The following is a 21,138-nucleotide window of genomic DNA, read 5'->3' as shown; positions in this document are numbered from 1 at the left end:
GCTGGGGAGAGGGAAGTCTGGGCTTCCCTGCTTAGGCTGCTGCCCCCGCGACCCGACCTCGGATAAGCGGAAGAAGATGGATGGATGGATGGATGGATGGATGGATATTTGAAAACAGCTCGTGTTTTCCATTTCTTCTCTTGATGCTCTGTCAGCAAGTATACTGTGTGTGTTAACCTTGAGTTCTTTGGAATGTATTATGGCTAGGGAGACGTTGTGCTTGTATTATGGCTAGGGAGGGGGAAGGAAAGAGGGGTTTTTGGCGTTGGGAAGACAGACCATTTTGGGAGGCGCAATAGAATGTTCTAGGGTTAGACTGGTCTCAAAATGTATATTGGCAAAGCTTTGAAAATATACAACAAAATACCTATTCTGTCTCTGGCGGTTTTTCAACTCAGCTTTAAGTGTCGTAAAGAGCTTGGGAGCGAATTGTGACTTGAATTCCCTGGGAGGAACAACTGGTCCAAAACGCAACAGTGCCTAAATTTACAAGCAAATTGCATTCCATGACCTACCTTACGGAATTTCTAGGTACACAGTCAGGGCGTTGAGGGGTTCCAGTTTGGTGGCTGTAGGATTAGGTCTCTGCTTTTTGCAGATGATGTGGTCCTGATGGCTTCATTCGGCCAGGATCTTCAGCTCTCACTGGATCGGTTTGCAGCCGAGTGTGAAGCTACTGGGATGAGAATCAGCACCTCCGAGTCCGAGTCCATGGTTCTCGCCCAGAAAAGGTTGGAGTGCCATTTCTGGGTTGGGGAGGAGACCCTGCCCCATGTGGAGGAGTTCAAGTACCTCGGACTCGTGTTCACGAGTGAGGGAAGAGTGGATCGTGAGATCGACAGGTGGATCGGTGCGGCGTCTTCAGTAATGCGGACGCTGTATCGATCCGTTGATATAAGCTCAAAGTAAAGCCGCTGCTCCTCCACATCGAGAGGAGCCAGGTGAGATGGTTCGGGCATCTGGTCAGGATGCCACCCGAACACATGTCCTACGGGTAGGAGGCCACAGGGAAGCTAGACAGGCGGATCAGTGCAGCGTCTTCAGTAATGCGGACGCTGTATCGATCCGTTGTGGTGAAGAAGGAGCTGAGCCGGAAGGCAAAACTCTCAATATACCATCCTCACCGATGGTCATAGAATAGAACCTTTATTTAACCAGATAAGAAACCCATTGAGATCAAGATCTCTTTCACAAGGTTGACCTGGCAAAGAGGTCAACAGCACATGTCATGAGCTTTGGGTTATGACCGAAAGGACAAGATCACGGATACAAGCGGCCGAAATGAGTTTCCTCCGCCGGGTGGCGGGGCTCTCCCTTAGGGTGAGAAGCTCTGTCATCCGGGGTAAGCTCAAAGTAAAGCCGCTGCTCCTCCACATGGAGAGGAACAAGGTGAGATGGTTCGGGCATCTGGTCAGGTTGCCTTCCTAGGGAGGTGTTTAGGGCACGTCCGACCGGTAGGAAGCCACAGGGAAGCTTGACAGGCGGATCGGTGCGGCGTCTTCAGTAATGCAAACGCTGTATCAATCCGTTGTGGTGAAGAAGGAGCTAAACCGGAAGGCAAAGCTCTCAATTTACCGGTCGATCTACATTCCCATCCTCAGCTGTGGTCATGAGCTTTGGGTTATGACCGAAAGGACAAGATCACGGGTACAAGTGGCCAAAATGAGTTTCCTCCACCGGGTGGCGGGGCTCTTCCCTTAGAGATAGGGTGAGAAGCTATCTCAAAGTAAAGCCTCTGCTCCTCCACATGGAGAGGAGCCAGATGAGGTGGTTCGGGCATCTGGTCAGGATGCCACCTGGACGCCTCCCTGGGGAGGTGTTTAGCGGATGTCTGACCGGCAGGAGGCCACAGGGAAGACCCAGGACACGTTGGGAAGACTACGTCTCCCGGCTGACCTGGGAACGCCTCGGGATCCCCCGGGAGGAGCTGGACGAAGTGGCTGGGGAGAGGAGAAGTCTGGGCTTCCCTGCTTAGGCTGCTGCCCCCCGTCACCCGCCCTCGGATAAGCCCTCTCAAAACATCACCATTTTACCATGTACAGTAGGAAGGGGATTCATATGCAGCATCTGCAGCTTCTTCCTATTTTTATGGATACATGTTCATCGTTTGGACCTCAGGGCTGACTCGCCGGGGAGGCTGCTAACAGGTAGGACACATTTTTAATGGTTCGTTTGCCCGTACACTTCCTCTACTTCATACTAACTTTTTCAGTTACGATCTCTGAACTGTCAACTGGCAAATCAAAACTTACAATTGTTTTTTTTGTGTGTAAACAAAGCAGGAACAAAAACCTGGAACAATACATTAACTCTTTATTGCTCAAACGACACAACCCCCGTGACAAATCTTACTTGAACCAGGAGTAAACCATGGAGTAAACAATTAAATAATGAATTACTGTACAATAGAGGGGTAACGGTACGTGTATTTGTTTTGAACCGTTTCGGTACGGGGGTTTTGGTTCGGTTCGGAGGTGTACCGAACGAGTTTCCACACCAACATATTAAGTAGCCGCCTGCGCTTCCTTCTGCCTCTGTTTCTGTCAGGACTCTACACAGCACCCAGCATTGTCCCACCCACACAACCATCTGATTGGTTACAAACAGAGCGGTAACAGCCAATCAGCAGTGCGTATTCAGAGCGCATGTAGTCAGTGCTTAGCGTTTAGCAGGTAATCATCAGGCTGCGGACTCTCCCCAAATGATAATAAACACCTCCCAGTCAACTACTAGTAACATCACTATGAGCCCGTTGACTTTCTAGAAATATAAAAGGCAGGTCAGCTCGCTCGCAGTCCTGGCTTGAGGTGAAGGCTAATTCGCTTTTAGCGTAACGTTAGCTCATTTTGCGGTGTGTGTGTGTGTGTTACGGACAGCAAAGCCCTGTCTGTCTGTTATTTCACTTTACCTTTTTCTGTGTTGATTAAGCTGTGTTGAAGCAGCAAAAAAAGACATTATGTTAAATGAAGAGTTTCTGTCTCTGATAGTTGATATAATAATGTAAGTGCATCATTAAGCCTACATGAACTCCATGGTGTTCAGGGATGAATAGTCTCTCCTATTGCTATTGTACCATTTTTTCAGCTGTAGTTACATGAATCATTAGTAATGCAGCAGCCTAGTTTTGAATGGCAGGGTCCCTGCTATCACATGTTGATAAAAAATATAACATTTACATCATAAATCAACTACAGGCTTCCCAAATGCTGTAATAAATTAAGCATGATGAGTTGACTTGAAACTGTTTAATGTTGCACTTTTTATATGTAGAAGAAAAGTTTTGTCATTTTATTTAATCTGAGCAACAACTTGAGGCAGTTTCATGTTGATTAACGTGGGCAGAATTATTATAGTGTTCCCAATGTTAAAAGGATAAAGCCATTGTTTACAAATTTGGTAAATAAATAACCCCAAAATTTATATTTTGTTGTTTTCTTACTGTACCGAAAATGAACCGAACCGTGACCTCTAAACCGAGGTACGTACCGAACTGAAATTTTTGTGTACCGTTACACCCCTACTGTATAATATTTCCGGTTGTTTAAAATCAGATTTTACATTTTATTTATTATTACACATGCAATTAGATCAATGTGCAAGACATTTTGCTTAGTAAAAAAAAATGGAACAGTTATTTTTTTGAGCATTTTATACATTTTATTTACTGGGAATGCAGATGGCACCGATTCAGTGGAATGACCCTAACTTATGAGCTCTGCTTCTTCCCACTCTTTTCGGGTGGGATCAGTGACGTGCGGTGAGGTTGATGGCTGGTGAGGCACTGACTTCATCACAGTCAGATTTACAAACATATGAACCCTAAAGAGTATCTTATTCACCATTTGATTGGCAGCAGTTAACGGGTTATAATAATAATAATAATAATAACTGGGATTTATTTAGCGCTTTTCTAAGTACCCAAAGTCGCTTTACATGTAACACCCATCAATCATTCACACCTGGTGGTGGTAAGCTACTTTCATAGCCACGGCTGCCCTGGGGTAGACTGTTATGTTTAAAAGCTCATACCAGCATTCTTCCCTGCTTGGCACTCAGCATCAAGGCTTGGAATTGGGGGTTAAATCACCAAAAATGATTCCCGGGCGCGGCGCCGCTGCTGCCCACTGCTCCCCTCACCTCCCAGGGGGTGACCAAGGGGATGGGTCAAATGCAGAGGACAAATTTCATTATACCTAGTGTGTGTGTGACAATCATTGGTACTTTAACTTAACTTTAACTTTACACATACAAACTGTAGCACACAAAAAAGCAAATTTAATAAAAAAAAACGTTATTATGGTCTTACCTTTACTTATAAATTAAGTCCATGCGCCACAACTAAAGCCCTCACTTAAACTTTCCACGTGCAAGATTGAATCTATTTAAAAAAGTGTAACCGAGGGTTTATAAATGTCGCCTATACTGTATGAAACTACAAAATAACAAACACGGAGGCTCCAGTTTACACGAGGACCACTTTATTTACCTTCTTTCAAGAACCTCCGTAACGTGACATCACTTCCGTTCTTAGCGCCTTCAAAATAAGAGCTCAAGGCATATACTGTATAACAGCGCATAACAGGAACTTAACATCACAAAGAGGAAAGCCCATGAAAATAGGTTACAAAAGTTATTTAATAAGAAGCCAAAAAGTGCAAAAACAATAATGTTCGTGTTGGAGGAGTTGTGAATTAGGTACACCTGCAGTCTGCAGGTGTAGCTAATGTTGTGGCCCTGCAGTCATTCGCAACTCCTCCAACACCAACATTATTGTTTTTGCACTTTTTGGCTTCTTATGAAATTATTTTTTTAAATAGATTCAATCTTGCACGTGGAAAGTTTAAGTGTGGGCTTTGGTTGATATAACAATTCTACGGCGGGGGTGCAGGAGGCGGGGCTACTGGAGCCTCAGCCAGTGCGTCTTTTGCAGCCGTTTTATGATCGCTCAGCACAAGAAATACGTTACACACATACAGTTGTTGACAAGATACACTGTACATTATATACCTCAGCTAACTAAACTATGGAAATGTATAATATAATTCATATAGCAATACAGTCTCACTGCACAGCAGGCCAGCAGTTAGCCGAGTCATTGCGCAATCCATGTTGAGGCACTGAGTGACGTGCCTCAACTGGCTGCTGTTCACCGCACCGTCTCTTCTCAGTATTTGAACGGCAAATGTGAAAATTCAGCGATTTTGAATAAAGATAATCTAAAACTGGTGAAGTTAAATGGAAAATAACTTTATAGTATAATCACTGGATACATTTAACAATTTAATTTTTTTTTTTTTCTTTTTACATTTTTTTTCTTTCCATGATGGCCTCTAGTGACTGCACGTCACTGGGTGGGATGGATCGGCAGGCGTAATCATGCCAAGTTTAATGTTAAACATCAATAAACCATCAACATTCGTTTCGATAACCCGACCATAATTACCTACCGCGACGCTATTAAAAAGAGTTAGTTGACGCAGCCTCCGTCGAGATGTTATCAAAGATGTTAACAACTTCCCCTGCCTGAGTGTTTTCCAATAAGTGTGCGGTGAAAGGAACACTAGACGGCGTCTGTGGTTGGAGTGACAGTTGGGAGGACAGAGGGAGGTCTGATCAACTCCCAAGGGAGGGGCTATTTATTACTGTAATTAAAGAACTGTCGGCGGATGATTACAAACGACTCCAGATTCCCGAACAGAGATCATCTCTTCATTTGGTAGGCAATACACGAGTAGCGGTTGTATGATCCGAGCGAAGACAACAATTAAAAAGAAACACATGTAACGAGGTAACTTGATTTTCCTCGCTCCCTTCACCATCCGCGACTTCCTTCCCCTGCTCGGTCTATGTGGCTGGTATTAATGGGACGTCTCTTGTTTGTAAACGAGCCAAGTTGTGTGCACCACTGCGGGCTGTCTATTATAAGCAGGCCTCTGGGGCAGTGCTTCCATATGGCGCCACATATGGCACTCAGCAGCATCAATTAATGTTGTTATAATAGTGAGTTTTATGAGCTATGCCTTCACTGCCTCCCTGTCATCTCTAGCCCCTTTTCTCTATTCATATCCCCCTGAGAGCCAGCGTCCTTCTCACTGGACATTTGGACTCCGTCTATTTCTTTTGTCAGAGTTAGATATTCCGGAAAAAAAGATAATAGTGAGAGTCCAGTCCATAGTGGATCTAGCATAATAGTGTGAGAGTCCAGTCCATAGTGGATCTAACATAATAGTGAGAGTCCAGTCCATAGTGGATCTAACATAATATTGTGAGAGTCCAGTCCATAGTGGATCTAACATAATAGTGAGAGTCCAGTCCATAGTGGATCTAACATAATAGTGTGAGAGTCCAGTCCATAGTGGATCTAACATAATAGTGAGAGTACAGTCCATAGTGGATCTAACATAATAGTGAGAGTCCAGTCCATAGTGGATCTAACATAATAGTGTGAGAGTCCAGTCCATAGTGGAGCTAACATAATAGTGTGAGAGTCCAGTCCATAGTGGATCTAAAATAATAGTGAGAGTCCAGTCCATAGTGGATCTAACATAATAGTGTGAGAGTCCAGTCCATAGTGGATCTAACATAATAGTGTGAGAGTCCAGTCCATAGTGGATCTAACATAATATTGTGAGAGTCCAGTCCATAGTGGATCTAACATAATAGTGAGAGTCCAGTCCATAGTGGATCTAACATAATAGTGTGAGAGTCCAGTCCATATTGGATCTAACATAATAGTGAGAGTCCAGTCCATAGTGGATCTAACATAATAGTGAGAGTCCAGTCCATAGTGGATCTAACATAATAGTGTGAGAGTCCAGTCCATAGTGGATCTAACATAATAGTGAGAGTCCAGTCCATAGTGGATCTAGCATAATAGTGAGAGTCCAGTCCATAGTGGATCTAAGATAATAGTGTGAGAGTCCAGTCGATAGTGGATCTAACATAATAGTGTGAGAGTCCAGTCCATAGTGGATCTAACATAATAGTGTGAGAGTCCAGTCAATAGTGGATCTAACATAATAGTGTGAGAGTCCAGTCCATAGTGGATCTAACTTAATATTGTGAGAGTCCAGTCCATAGTGGATCTAACATAATAGTGTGAGAGTCCAGTCCATAGTGGATCTAACATAATATTGTGAGAGTCCAGTCCATAGTGGATCTAACATAATAGTGTGAGAGTCCAGTCCATAGTGGATCTAACATAATAGTGAGAGTCCAGTCCATAGTGGAGCTAACATAATAGTGTGAGAGTCCAGTCCATAGTGGATCTAACATAATAGTGTGAGAGTCCAGTCCATAGTGGATATAACATAATAATGAGAGTCCAGTCCATAGTGGATCTAAGATAATAGTGAGAGTCCAGTCCATAATGGATCTAACATAATAGTGTGAGAGTCCAGTCCATAGTGGATCTAACATAATAGTGTGAGAGTCCAGTCCATAGTGGATCTAACATAATATTGTGAGAGTCCAGTCCATAGTGGATCTAACATAATAGTGTGAGAGTCCAGTCCATAGTGGATCTAACATAATAGTGTGAGAGTCCAGTCCATAGTGGATCTAACATAATAGTGAAAGAGTCAAGTCCATAGTGGATCTAACATAATAGTGAGAGTCCAGTCCATAGTGGATCTAACATAATAGTGAGAGTCCAGTCCATAGTGGATCTAACATAATAGTGTGAGAGTCCAGTCCATAGTGGATCTAACATAATATTGTGAGAGTCCAGTCCATAGTGGATCTAACATAATAGTGTGAGAGTCCAGTCCATAGTGGATCTAACATAATAGTGTGAGAGTCCAGTCCATAGTGGATCTAACATAATAGTGAGAATCCAGTCCATAGTGGATCTAACATAAGAGTGTGAGAGTCCAGTCCATAGTGGATCTAACATAATATTGTGAGAGTCCAGTTCATAGTGGATCTGACATAATAGTGTGAGAGTCCAGTCCATAGTGGATCTAGCATAATAGTGAGAGTCCAGTCCATAGTGGATCTAACATAAAAGTGTGAAAGTCCAGTCCATAGTGGATCTAACATAATAGTGAGAGTCCAGTCCATAGTGGATCTAACATAATAGTGAGAGTCCAGTCCATAGTGGATCTAACATAATAGTGAGAGTCCAGTCCATAGTGGATCAACCATAATAGTGAAAGAGTCAAGTCCATAGTGGATCTAACATAATAGTGAAAGAGTCAAGACCATAGTGGATCTAACATAATAGTGAGAGTCCAGTCCATAGTGGATCTAGCATAATAGTGAGAGTCCAGTCCATAGTGGATCTAACATAATAGTGTGAGAGTCCAGTCCATAGTGGAGCTAAGATAATAGTGAGAGTACAGTCCATAGTGGATGTAAGATAATAGTGAGAGTCCAGTCCATAGTGGATCTAACATAATAGTGTGAGAGTCCAGTCCATAGTGGATCTAACATAATAGTGAGAGTCCAGTCCAGAGTGGATCTAACATAATAGTGTGAGAGTCCAGTCCATAGTGGATCTAACATAATAGTGAGAGTCCAGTCCATAGTGGATCTAACATAAAAGTGTGAGAGTCCAGTCCATAGTGGATCTAACATAATAGTGAGAGTCCAGTCCATAGTGGATCTAACATAAAAGTGTGAGAGTCCAGTCCATAGTGGATCTAACATAATAGTGAGAGTCCAGTCCATAGTGGATCTAACATAATAGTGAGAGTCCAGTCCATAGTGGATCTAACATAATAGTGAGAGTCCAGTCCATAGTGGATCCAACATAATAGTGTGAGAGTCCAGTCCATAGTGGATCTAACATAATAGTGAGAGTCCAGTCCATAGTGGATCTAACATAATAGTGTGGGAGTCCAGTCCATAGTGGATCTAACATAATAGTGTGAGAGTCCAGTCCATAGTGGATCTAAGATAATAGTGTGAGAGACCAGTCCATAGTGGATCTAACATAATAGTGAGAGTCCAGTCCATAGTGGATATAACATAATAGTGAGAGTCCAGTCCATAGTGGATCTAACATAATAGTGAGAGTCCAGTCCATAGTGGATCTTACATAATAGTGAGAGTCCAGTCCATAGTGGATCTAACATAATAGTGAGAGTCCAGTCCATAGTGGATCTAACATAACAGTGAGAGTCCAGTCCATAGTGGATCTAACATAATAGTGTGAGAGTCCAGTCCATAGTGGATCTAACATAATAGTGTGAGAGTCCAGTCCATAGTGGATCTAACATAATATTGTGAGAGTCCAGTCCATAGTGGATCTAAGATAATAGTGAGAGTCCAGTCCAGAGTGGATCTAACATAATAGTGTGAGAGTCCAGTCCATAGTGGATCTAACATAATAGTGAGAGTCCAGTCCATAGTGGATCTAACATAATAGTGAGAGTCCAGTCCATAGTGGATCTAACATAACAGTGAGAGTCCAGTCCATAGTGGATCTAACATAATAGTGTGAGAGTCCAGTCCATAGTGGATCTAACATAATAGTGTGAGAGTCCAGTCCATAGTGGATCTAACATAATATTGTGAGAGTCCAGTCCATAGTGGATCTAACATAATAGTGTGAGAGTCCAGTCCATAGTGGATCTAACATAATAGTGTGAGAGTCCAGTCCATAGTGGATCTAACATAATAGTGTGAGAGTCCAGTCCATAGTGGATCTAACATATTAGTGTGAGAATCCAGTCCATAGTGGATCCAACATAATAGTGAGAGTCCAGTCCATAGTGGATCTAACATAATAGTGTGAGAGTCCAGTCCATAGTGGATCTAAGATAATAGTGTGAGAGTCCAGTCCATAGTGGATCTAACATAATAGTGTGAGAGTCCAGTCCATAGTGGATCTAAGATAATAGTGTGAGAGACCAGTCCATAGTGGATCTAACATAATAGTGTGAGAGTCCAGTCCATAGTGGATCTAGCATAATATTGTGAGAGTCCAGTCCATAGTGGATCTAAAATAATAGTGTGAGAGTCCAGTCCATAGTGGATCTAACATAATAGTGTGAGAGTCCAGTCCATAGTGGATCTAACATAATAGTGTGAGTCCAGTCCATAGTGGATCTAACATAATAGTGTGAGAGTCCAGTCCATAGTGGATCTAACATAATAGTGTGAGAGTCCAGTCCATAGTGGATCTAAGATAATAGTGTGAGAGTCCAGTCCATAGTGGATCTAAAATAATAGTGAGAGTCGAGTCCATAGTGGATCTAACATAATAGTGAGAGTCCAGTCCATAGTGGATCTAAAATAATAGTGTGAGTCCAGTCCATAGTGGATCTAACATAATAGTGAGAATCCAGTCCATAGTGGATCTAACATAATAGTGTGAGAGTCCAGTCCATAGTGGATCTAAAATAATAGTTAGAGTCCAGTCCATAGTGGATCCAACATAATAGTGAGAGTCCAGTCCATAGTGGATCTAACATAATAGTGTGAGAGTCCAGTCCATAGTGGATCTAAGATAATAGTGTGAGAGTCCAGTCCATAGTGGATCTAAGATAATAGTTTGAGAGTCCAGTCCATAGTGGATCTAACATAATAGTGTGAGAGTCCAGTCCATAGTGGATCAAACATAATATTGTGAGAGTCCAGTCCATAGTGGATCTAAGATAATAGTGAGAGTCCAGTCCATAGTGGATCTAACATAATAGTGTGAGAGTCCAGTCCATAGTGGATCTAACATAATAGTGTGAGAGTCCAGTCCATAGTGGATCTAACATAATATTGTGAGAGTCCAGTCCATAGTGGATCTAACATAATAGTGAGAGTCCAGTCCATAGTGGATCTAACATAATAGTGTGAGAGTCCAGTCCATAGTGGGTCTAACATAATAGTGAGAGTCCAGTCCATAGTGGATCTGACATAATAGTGTGAGAGTCCAGTCCATAGTGGATCTAACATAATAGTGTGTGAGTCCAGTCCATAGTGGATCTAACATAATATTGTGAGAGTCCAGTCCATAGTGGATCTAACATAATAGTGTGTGAGTCCAGTCCATAGTGGATCTAACATAATAGTGTGAGAGTCCAGTCCATAGTGGATCTAACATAATAGTGAGAGTCCAGTCCATAGTGGATCTAACATAATAGTAAGAGTCCAGTCCATAGTGGATCTAACATAATAGTGAGAGTCCAGTCCATAGTGGATCTAACATAATAGTGTGAGAGTCCAGTCCATAGTGGATCTAACATAATAATGAGAGTCCAGTCCATAGTGGATCTAAGATAATAGTGAGAGTCCAGTCCAGAGTGGATCTAACATAATATTGTGAGAGTCCAGTCCATAGTGGATCTAACATAATAGTGAGAGTCCAGTCCATAGTGGATCTAACATAATAGTGAGAGTTCAGTCCATAGTGGATCCAACATAATAATGAGAGTCCAGTCCATAGTGGATCTAAGATAATAGTGAGAGTCCAGTCCATAGTGGATCTAACATAATATTGTGAGAGTCCAGTCCATAGTGGATCTAACATAATAGTGACAGTCCAGTCCATAGTGGATCTAACATAATAGTGAGAGTCCAGTCCATAGTGGATCTAACATAATAGTGAGAGTCCAGTCCATAGTGGATCTAACATAATAGTGAGAGTCCAGTCCATATTGGATCTAACATAATATTGTGAAATGTCCAGTGCAGAGGATGCTGGTTCTCACACTGTGAATTATTTGCCACTTGCCAAGATTTAAAATGTTGTTTCTAAAAATGGTTCTACTTTTAAGAGTGGCCTAGTGGTTAGAGTGTCCGCCCTGAGATCGGTAGGTTGTGAGTTCAAACCCCGGCCGAGTCATACCAAAGACTATAAAAAATGGGAGCCATTACCTCCCTGCTTGGCATTCAGCATCAAGGGTTGGAATTGGGGGTTAAATCACCAAAAATGATTCCTGGGCGTGGCCACCGCTGCTGCCCACTGCTCCCCTCACCTCTCAGGGGGTGAACAAAGGGGATGGGTCAAATGCAGAGGACACATTTCACCACACCTAGTGTGTGTGTGACAATCATTTGGTACTTTAACTTTACTTTATGAGCAAATCTGTGTTTGTGTTCCACACGGATGTATTTGATTTAGAGACTGGAGAGGTCAGAGTTGACAACGATAGGCAAATGATTTAGCCATTCCTTCACCACTTTTGACGTGTGTTTGGGGTCATTGTCCTGTTGGAACACCCAACTGCGCCCAAGACCCAACCTCCGGGCTGATGATTTTAGCTTGTCCTGAAGAATTTGGAGCTAATCCTCCTTTTTCATTGTCCCATTCAAAGCACCAGTTCCATTGGCAGCAAATCAGTCCCAGAGCATAATAATACCACCACCATGCTAGACGGTATGTATGGTGTTCCTGGGATTAAAGACCTCACCTTTTCTCCTCCAAACATATTGCTGGGTATTGGGGCCAAACAGCTGAATTTTTGTTTCATCTGATATCACATGGACAAAGATAAGACCGTCTGGAGGAAAGTTCCGTGGTCTTGCCGTCTGCCTATAAAACCTATGTGGTCATATTAGACCAGCAACAGGGCCCATTAGTGTGAATTTTGTCTGCATTTATTCACAAAGCAATAAGTCGGTGATACAAGAACCAGAATCTGCGAGAGATTTTTTTCATTGTCCCATTCCAAGCACCAGTTCCATTGGCAGCAAAACAGTCCCAGAGCATAATACTACCACCACCATGCTTGATGGTAGGTCTGGTGTTTCTGGGATTAAAGACCTCACCTTTTCTCCTCCAAACATATTGCTGGGTATTGTGGCCAAACAGCTGAATTTTTGTTTCATCTGATATCACATGGACAAAGATAAGACCGTCTGGAGGAAAGTTCCGTGGTCTTGCCGTCTGCCTATAAAACCTATGTGGTCATATTAGACCAGCAACAGGGCCCATTAGTGTGAATTTTGTCTGCATTTATTCACAAAGCAATGAGTCGGTGATACAAGAACCAGAATCTGCGAGAGATTTTTGTTCCCCCTTGGTGTCTTTGGTGGTTGGATCTAAAAGGAAACGAAGCAAAAAGCTCCCAGCCATACCGGCCTTGTCAGCGACACCACAATTAGAGACCTGATCACTGGCAGTTAGCAGCGAGAACTAGCGAGTGACTCTTTCGTTTGACGAACACACTCAAACACCCTGGTTTTAAAACGATTTCAGATTTCTAATCACTCCCAGGATGAAAGGCCCGGGTGTGTTCGTTTGTCTCTGTGCGGGGAGCTTCCCTTGCCATCGCTCTGCCTCTGATTCTGATTGTTTTTTGTTCCTCTCTCTTCCAGCAGGCAGCCGAGCCGGCAGGCAGCGTCGTTTGAAGGTGCAGTCAGAAGCGAGTGCGAGCTTGATGCTTTGTAGTAATATTTCCAGCAGCACAATCTCATTACTCTTTGACGTGGGAGATGCGTGCAGGGGCGGATTGTCATTTCACGCTGTCAAAAGTTCCGTGAGGGGAACCGGCGGTGGGGAATAGAACTTCAATGACCTGCATGTCTCCGGCTCATTGAGACTGAATATATTAGGCCGAATAACACGGATCCCATCCCCGAGAACTGGATCCTTGAGAATGCTTGTAAACCTTAATGTCCGGTCCCTCGGGAGTGAGGAATTTCTCTCATCTGGAAAGTCGGAAAGCTGATCTATTTTACAGCCTCCTTAAAGAGTTGGTATAGAACCTCTGAACCTAATTAACACCGTATACACCGAAAGCACATGTAGGTAGTAAAGACAAGCTGGTATTAGGCCCCTTCTAAGGTTCCATCCATCCATCCATCTTCTTCCGCTTATCCGAGGTCGGGTCGCGGAGGCAGCAGCCTAAGCAGGGAAGCCCAGACTTCCCTCTCCCCAGCCACTTCGTCCAGCTCTTCCTGTGGGACCCCGAGGCGTTCCCAGGCCATCCGGGAGACATAGTCTTCCCAACGTGTCCTGGGTCTTCCCCGCGGCCTCCTACCGGTCGGACGTGCCCTAAACACACACCGATCCGCCTGTCGATCTCACGATCCACTCTTCCCTCACTCGTGAACAAGACTCCGAGGTACTTGAACTCCTCCACTTGGGGCAAGATCTCCTCCCCAACCCGGAGATGGCACTCCACCCTTTTCCGGGCGAGAACCATGGACTCGGACTTGGAGGTGCTGATTCTCATCCCAGTCGCTTCACACTCGGCTGCGAACCGATCCAGTGAGAGCTGAAGATCCTGGCCAGATGAAGCCGTCAGGACCACATCATCTGCAAAAAGCAGAGACCTAATCCTGCAGCCACCAAACCGGATCCCCTCAACGCTTTGACTGCGCCTAGAAATTCTGTCCATAAAAGTTATGAACAGAATGGGTGACAAAGGGCAGCCTTGGCGGAGTCCAACCCTCACTGGAAACGTGTCCGACTTACTGCCGGCAATGCGGACCAAGCTCTGGCACTGAGCATACAGGGAGCGGACTGCCACAATCAGACAGTCCGATACCCCATACTCTCCGAGCACTCCCCACAGGACTTCCCGAGGGACATGGTCGAATGCCTTCTCTAAGTCCACAAAACACATGTAGACTGGTTGGGCAAACTCCCATGCACCCTCAAGGACCCTGCCGAGAGTATAGAGCTGGTCCACAGTTCCACGACCAGGACGAAAACCACACTGTTCCTCCTGAATCCGAATCTAAGGTTATCCAGGGTAAATCCCACCTAACCTTATCCTTGTCCACACACACACAACGGTTGTTTAAGACACCCTCACCCCCTTCGTCAGCCGGCGCAACGCGACCTAGTACTCATGCGTGGAAAATGCAGTCACCTCCAGTGTTGCTTTGTGTGCAAGTTCTTAAATGTAACTTATCTGAACAATATCCAGTGTTGTGGTATTTCAATTAACTGGAATCCAGTGTGCTGTGGGGCCCTATTGTAGTGAATCACACCTGAGACATCAGAAATTAATCAAATCTTTAATGGACACGTGAAAGTAAACATTTTATCTAGGGATCTAGATATCTGTTCAGGACACTCCTCACTCTTTTGCCTTCACCTTCATTGTCCATTCCTTTTTGGTGACTTTACATACTCTGGACCTAGACGTTGAGTCCGTGACATACACGGCGGACAATAACTGATACAGTCTGCTTTGCCAGTCCAAATGCATTCACCGTTTTCCGTAGTTTTCCCTCTACGGCCAGGTAATACAAAGCACACGCTACCTTTTTTGATCACATCCAAGGTAGCCCACATTCTTATTGACTCTCCTTCGACAAATGGACGGAGTTTTTCGGTAAGTAGAATCACAGCTGACCTGGACATTGGAAAGTTCTCTTGCCGTCTGAGAAGTGTTGTATCCCAAATAGCTGCAATGGCTTTCTCGTAAGGTATTCGTGTGTGATTTCCACAAGAATACCTTGTGGAAATCTCAAGAATTCCACAAGAATCTCTTTCTTCTACATGTAGAAGAAGGAGAAACACGGGCATGTTAACCACGTTAAACCCAGATTCCAATCTAACAAAGGTCTAAACTCATTCTCTTTCTATGCCACATCAATATGGAATGCACTCCCAACAGGTGTAAAAGAAAAGGCATTTCTATCCTCCTTCAAAACCGCACTAAAAGAACACCTCCAGGCAACTTCAACCCTAATGACTGAAGTGTTGGACGGAGTTTTTCGGTAAGTAGAATCACAGCTGACCTGGACATTGGAAAGTTCTCTTGCCGTCTGAGAAGTGTTGTATCCCAAATAGCTGCAATGGCTTTCTCTTAAGGTATTCATGTGTGATTTCCACAAGAATACCTTTTGGAAATCTCAAGAATTCCACAAGAATCTCTTTCTTCTACATGTAGAAGAAGGAGAAACACGGGCATGTTAACCACGTTAAACCCAGATTCCAATCTAACAAAGGTCTAAACTCATTCTCTTTCTATGCCACATCAATATGGAATGCACTCCCAAAAGGTGTAAAAAAAAAAGGCATTTCTATCCTCCTTCAAAACCGCACTAAAAGAACACCTCCAGGCAACTTCAACCCTAATGACTGAAGTGTTGGACGGAGTTTTTCGGTAAGTAGAATCACAGCTGACCTGGACATTGGAAAGTTCTCTTGCCGTCTGAGAAGTGTTGTATCCCAAATAGCTGCAATGGCTTTCTCTTAAGGTATTCATGTGTAATTTCCACAAGCATCTGTACATGTAGAAGAAGGACAAACACAGGCATGTCTGGATGACTCGCCTCCATATTTCCAGTGGTTAGTGCTGAGTTACGAATATTATGAAGCTGTTGTGGCGCGTTCTTTCTGACTTCACTTCCTGTGTGGGTGGCAATCTTTCCGGCGTCACTTCCTCTCTGAACTCAGTTTGTAAACGATCAATGAGTCCATACAAAGCTAAGAAATGGAGAGTCAAGAAATACACGGTGCACTTATCCGTGTAAAAAATTGAACCTTAAACACTGGTTTAGTGTGGCTGAAACGGGGCTTAGGCTAAATAATTATTCGTGTAAGGGGTTATCCGGCTTAGTGTAGACATAGCCTTAAAGTATTGAGAGTCGTGAGGGCAAAACCCACACAGAACTCTGAAAGATTTTCTCATGGGACCTTTAGTCGTCTTCCCTCCCAACTTGGAGTGTCCTTCAAAGTGGATTTCACATGGAATTGTTGTAATGCCCTAAAAACTGTTCTCTGTTAAAAAAGGCTGCCAGGGGCTGGTTACCAAGCAAAGCCCGCCGGCTTGTTGCCGGGGTGACTGTCCCAACGTGCTTCCTGGGTAATTTTCGAGGTCACTGGTTTGTGCACGCCTATGTGGTGCAGATGGGCCCACCCTCATTCAGAGCGCAGCAGGAGCTCTTTCATTACGCCCGGTGAATGGCCTCATTCATCCACTTCACCTCGATTGGTCACACCGAGTCTCTTTAGAGCGCCGAGGACAAACTTTTCTCTCTTTCTGCTGGCTGATCATCGACGCACCACCCACCTTAGTCATGCTTCACTTTTGTTCTGGAGCATGTGCTGGGTGAAGGAATGGCCCTGAGCTTTGGCAGCAAACTATAACTGCCTGATTATTAAATGCCATTCCAGTGGTGAAATAACTAATAAGCTAATAACTTATCTTTCCTAGACGTTTTAGACAATTCTATGCTTTAAACTTCGTGGCAAGTGTGGAGAAAACTGTTTTCTGTTTCAAGCATAGTTGTGCCCCAACCCTCAAAGCAAAGCATTAAGGCATGCTCGGGTGAGTTGGGTGTGGCTTGAGACTTGAAACTGTTTTTAACTTTTTTAACTGTTTTTAACTGCTTTTTATCCAACAAATTGGTCTCAAGATAATTTGTATTTACTTTTACCTCTTTGTGGTGTACGGCCCTTTGTTCTTCAACGGTGGTTGTTTTTGAAGGGCTTTATAAATAAAGGTGGTATGGTATGGTGGAAGAATTTGAACTCACAACCTACCGATCTCAGGGCGGACACTCGAACCCAGGGGTGCTCACACTTTTTCTGCAGGCGAGCTACTTTTCAATTGATCAAGTCGTGGGGATCTACCACATTTATATATATAATTTATATTTACTTATTTATGAAACATATGTTTTTGTTAACAAGTTAAAGGTGTTTAATGATAATACAAGCATGTTTAACACATATAGTTAATATTGTTAATAAATTAAAGGTGTTTAATGAAAATACAAGTATGTTTAATACATATAGTTAATATTGTTAAGTTAAAGGTGTTTAAAGATAATGCAAGCATGTTTAACACATATAGTTAATATTGTTAACAAGTTAAAGATGTTTAATGATAATGCAAGCATGTTTAACACATATAGTTAATATTGTTAACAAGTTAAAGGTGTTTAAAGATAATACAAGCATGTTTAACACATATAGTCAATATTGTTAATAAGTTAAAGGTGTTTAAAGATAATACAAGCATGTTTAACACATATGATTAATATTGTTAACAAGATAAAGGTGTTTAAATGTAATACAAGCATGTTTAACACATAGTTAATGTTGTTAACAAGTTAAAGGTGTTTAATGATAATACAAGCATGTTTAACACATATAGTTAATATTGTTAGTAAGTTAAAAGTGTTTAAAGATAATACAAGCATGTTTAACACATATAGATTCCTTTCTTTCATGAAGACAAGAATATAAGTTGGTGTATTACCTGATTCTGATGACTTGCATTGATTGGAATCAGACAGTGGTGACGATAACGTCCGCATTTTCGAATGGAGGAGAAAAAAAGTCCTCCTTTCTGTCCAATACCACATGAAAGTGGTTGGTTTTTGGCATCTTATTTGCCCAGCTTCCATACTCCTTTGTATACACTTTGCAAGAAATACATTGTCGGCAAACTCCGTAGCTTGCTAGCTTGTGCACGTCAGCTTTCTGAGACTCTTATTTTGGTAGCGCAGGCAGGATGAAGAAGTGCTTTTATTGTGCAACTGTGCAGTCGGTCTTTTGACGACAGGTACGGCGCCAGAGTCTGTTGAAATAAAGTGTTTCTCGCCTTCCAGTCGGCAGCAGCCAGCGTCGTCTCAGAAGACCCTCGGGTGCCGTGAATGTCAATCAAGTGACGAAAGTGACGTCATAGTGAAGATTTATGATCGCTCATTTTTAGGACTATTTTTTTAATGGCTGGCTGGTGATCGACTGACACACCCTCCACGATCGACCGGTAGCTTGCGATCGACGTAATGAGCACCCCTGCTCTAACCACTAGGCCAGTGTTTTTCAACCTTTTTTGAGCAAAGGCACATTTTTTGCGTTGAAAAAATGCGGAGCCACACCACCAGCAGAAATCATGTCACTATTTCAGAACACACACATTATACAAATATACATTATAAAATCAATAAGAAAACGGGAGCTCTAATTTGGGGGTCTGAATTAGGATCAGAAGTTCCTATATAAACATTGCGTACTCACGTCGCCTTTTTGTATTGATTACTGCAGCTGTGCACTGGATTCATTCACAAATACAAACTACAACTCACAAACACTTTAGAGTTAGGCTCCACCATCAGAATGTGTACTTAAACTTATAAAGATCACATGGATATTATTCAGTGAGTTGATTCACCAAAACTAACCTGTTATACAGGAGGAAAAAGCACACAGGACGTTTCAATTGTTCACAGACTGGTCGCGCTCATCAGAATGACAAGACACTTCCGGTCTGCAGGTGATAGCATTCAATTGGGAAGAAACGCCCTACTGACCAATGTGAATACTGATAAATGTGGAATGACAGCTCCAAAAAACGAATTCAAACCACAAAATAAACTAAATAAATCAACACAAAAATGTGACACATTATGGGTGGGTCACATGTGCATGTACAACAAGCTGTCAACACGTCACTCAGGTCCGCATGGAGCTGGAGGGGGCGTGGCCTCCAGCTCCGCCTGAATTTCGGGAGATTTTCGGGAGAAAATTTGTCCCGGGAGGTTTTCGGGAGAGGCGCTGAATTTCGGGAGTCTCCCGGAAAATCCCGGAGGGTTGGCAAGTATGCTTTAAACACGCTCGTTTTGCAGTGTGCTTTATAACGCGGTGTGCCCTACGGTCCGAAAAACATACTTAGTTTTTGTGTCCGACCTTCAATACAAACACTAAGGAATGATCCCAGTCGTCATTCCCCTTTTTAAGAAGCTGTAACTGCAGCACTTAGCTAAGCCTACTGGACGGCTACATTTGTCTGGCCCTGGAGTGAGTCCCAGGTCTGGCACTGTGCAAAGTGAACTAATTGTCTCGCGTGCCAGCGATGAGATCCACTTTAGCGGGTGACAGGGTTGCACCAATTTGGTTTCTCCCCATCCCGACTCCTCGCTCTCTATCTCCTGCCGCAGATTTAGCCGCTCCGCTTCTCAAACTACTGAGCTGTAAAATTGAGTGGAGGCTAGGCGAGATTCAAAATGAGACCTGGCAATTGTAGATGCACTCACCTTGAGGAGGGTCACTGCTGCCGGCGCCACCTAAAGGGACGGGAAGGCAGAACGTCAGACATTTTTTGCATGAAAAGGCAGGTGGAAAGATGGAGGCCTTTGCTGATGATATGAGATGACAGGTTGACAAAGAACGTCGGAATTAGCAGACAATCGACATAGAGGAGCGAATACAAAGGTGTTGAATAGAGATGCTTTAAAATGTAATATCGGAAATGATCGGTATCGGTTTCAAAAAGTAAACTGTATGACTTTTTAAAAGGCCGCTGTGTACACGGACGTAGGGAGAAGTACAAAGCGCCAATAAACCTTAAAGGCACTGCCTTTGCGTGCCGGCCCAATCACATAATATCTACGGCTTTTCACACACACAAGTGAATGCAAGGCATACTTGGTCAACAGCCATACAGGTCACACTGAGGGTGGCCGTATAAACAAGTTTAACACTGTTACAAATATGCGTCACTCCCACACACCACATAGGCCAGAGCTGGGCTTATGTTTTGACTCGGGGGCCACATTGAGAGAAAAAATGTGTCTGGGAGGAGGCCTGTGAAACAACCTGCTGTACGGTATTTGTGTTTGGGTCCCTTTTTTTCAGGAACACTAATTCCAAAAGTCACAATGTCCGTAAAATAGCTATGACAGACCACCTCCAAAAAACGGAATGGGTTTTTTTTTTACTGAATGGGACACCCAAAATGTACATGAAAATAAAGAAAGTGGGTTTTACAATATTAACTATGAACAATAAAACACTGAATATTAACAACATATGAACATCTTTTACTTCTCAGACCAGCTCCTCCATAGTTGTGTATCTTTTACAATCAAGCAAAACACAATAAAAATGTAACAAACAGCAAAATATGAATGCAAAGGGTAATAAAAACCCAAATATGATATATTATCACTTTTATGCAGAAATTTGTTGTAAAAATTTGCTTCCGCAACTGTTCCTGACACACGCTTTTGGGGCTGGCTGCTGTGAAAACAAACCTCGCCCACTCTGCTTTGTTCCTGGTTTGAGCTGCTGTGATGTAGATTACCGGAATAACTCGTAAAACACTCAAAAGCGCAGATTTCAACCATTGAAATACTTTCTGTAGTTCAAGACTTACGGTCATTTAAAGGGGAACATTATCAGCAGACCTATGTAAGCGTCAATATATACCTTGATGTTGCAGAAAAAAGACCATATGTTTTTTTAACCGATTTCCGAACTCTAAATGGGTGAATTTTGGCGAATTA

At 43.1% G+C, this 21,138-nt stretch overlaps 1 protein-coding gene across 5 annotated transcripts in view; it reads right to left on the bottom strand.

Annotated features, from left to right (window-relative positions):
- The window catches only part of fbrsl1 (fibrosin-like 1), a 1,050,133-nt gene that overhangs the window by 406,472 nt on the left and 622,523 nt on the right, over positions 1 to 21,138 (bottom strand). For all 5 annotated transcript variants that reach the window (XM_061985899.2, XM_061985900.2, XM_061985897.2 and 2 more), the window contains exon 5: positions 19,888 to 19,917. In XM_061985899.2, coding sequence (XP_061841883.2) covers positions 19,888 to 19,917 — 30 coding nt within the window. The remainder of the gene's footprint in view (positions 1 to 19,887; positions 19,918 to 21,138) is intronic.

Source organism: Nerophis lumbriciformis, linkage group LG12 (assembly GCF_033978685.3).
Source record: "Nerophis lumbriciformis linkage group LG12, RoL_Nlum_v2.1, whole genome shotgun sequence".
NCBI classification, from domain to species: Eukaryota; Metazoa; Chordata; class Actinopteri; order Syngnathiformes; family Syngnathidae; genus Nerophis; species Nerophis lumbriciformis.
Note: the sequence above shows the minus strand (reverse complement) of the source record. Positions and strands in the feature narration are given on the sequence as shown.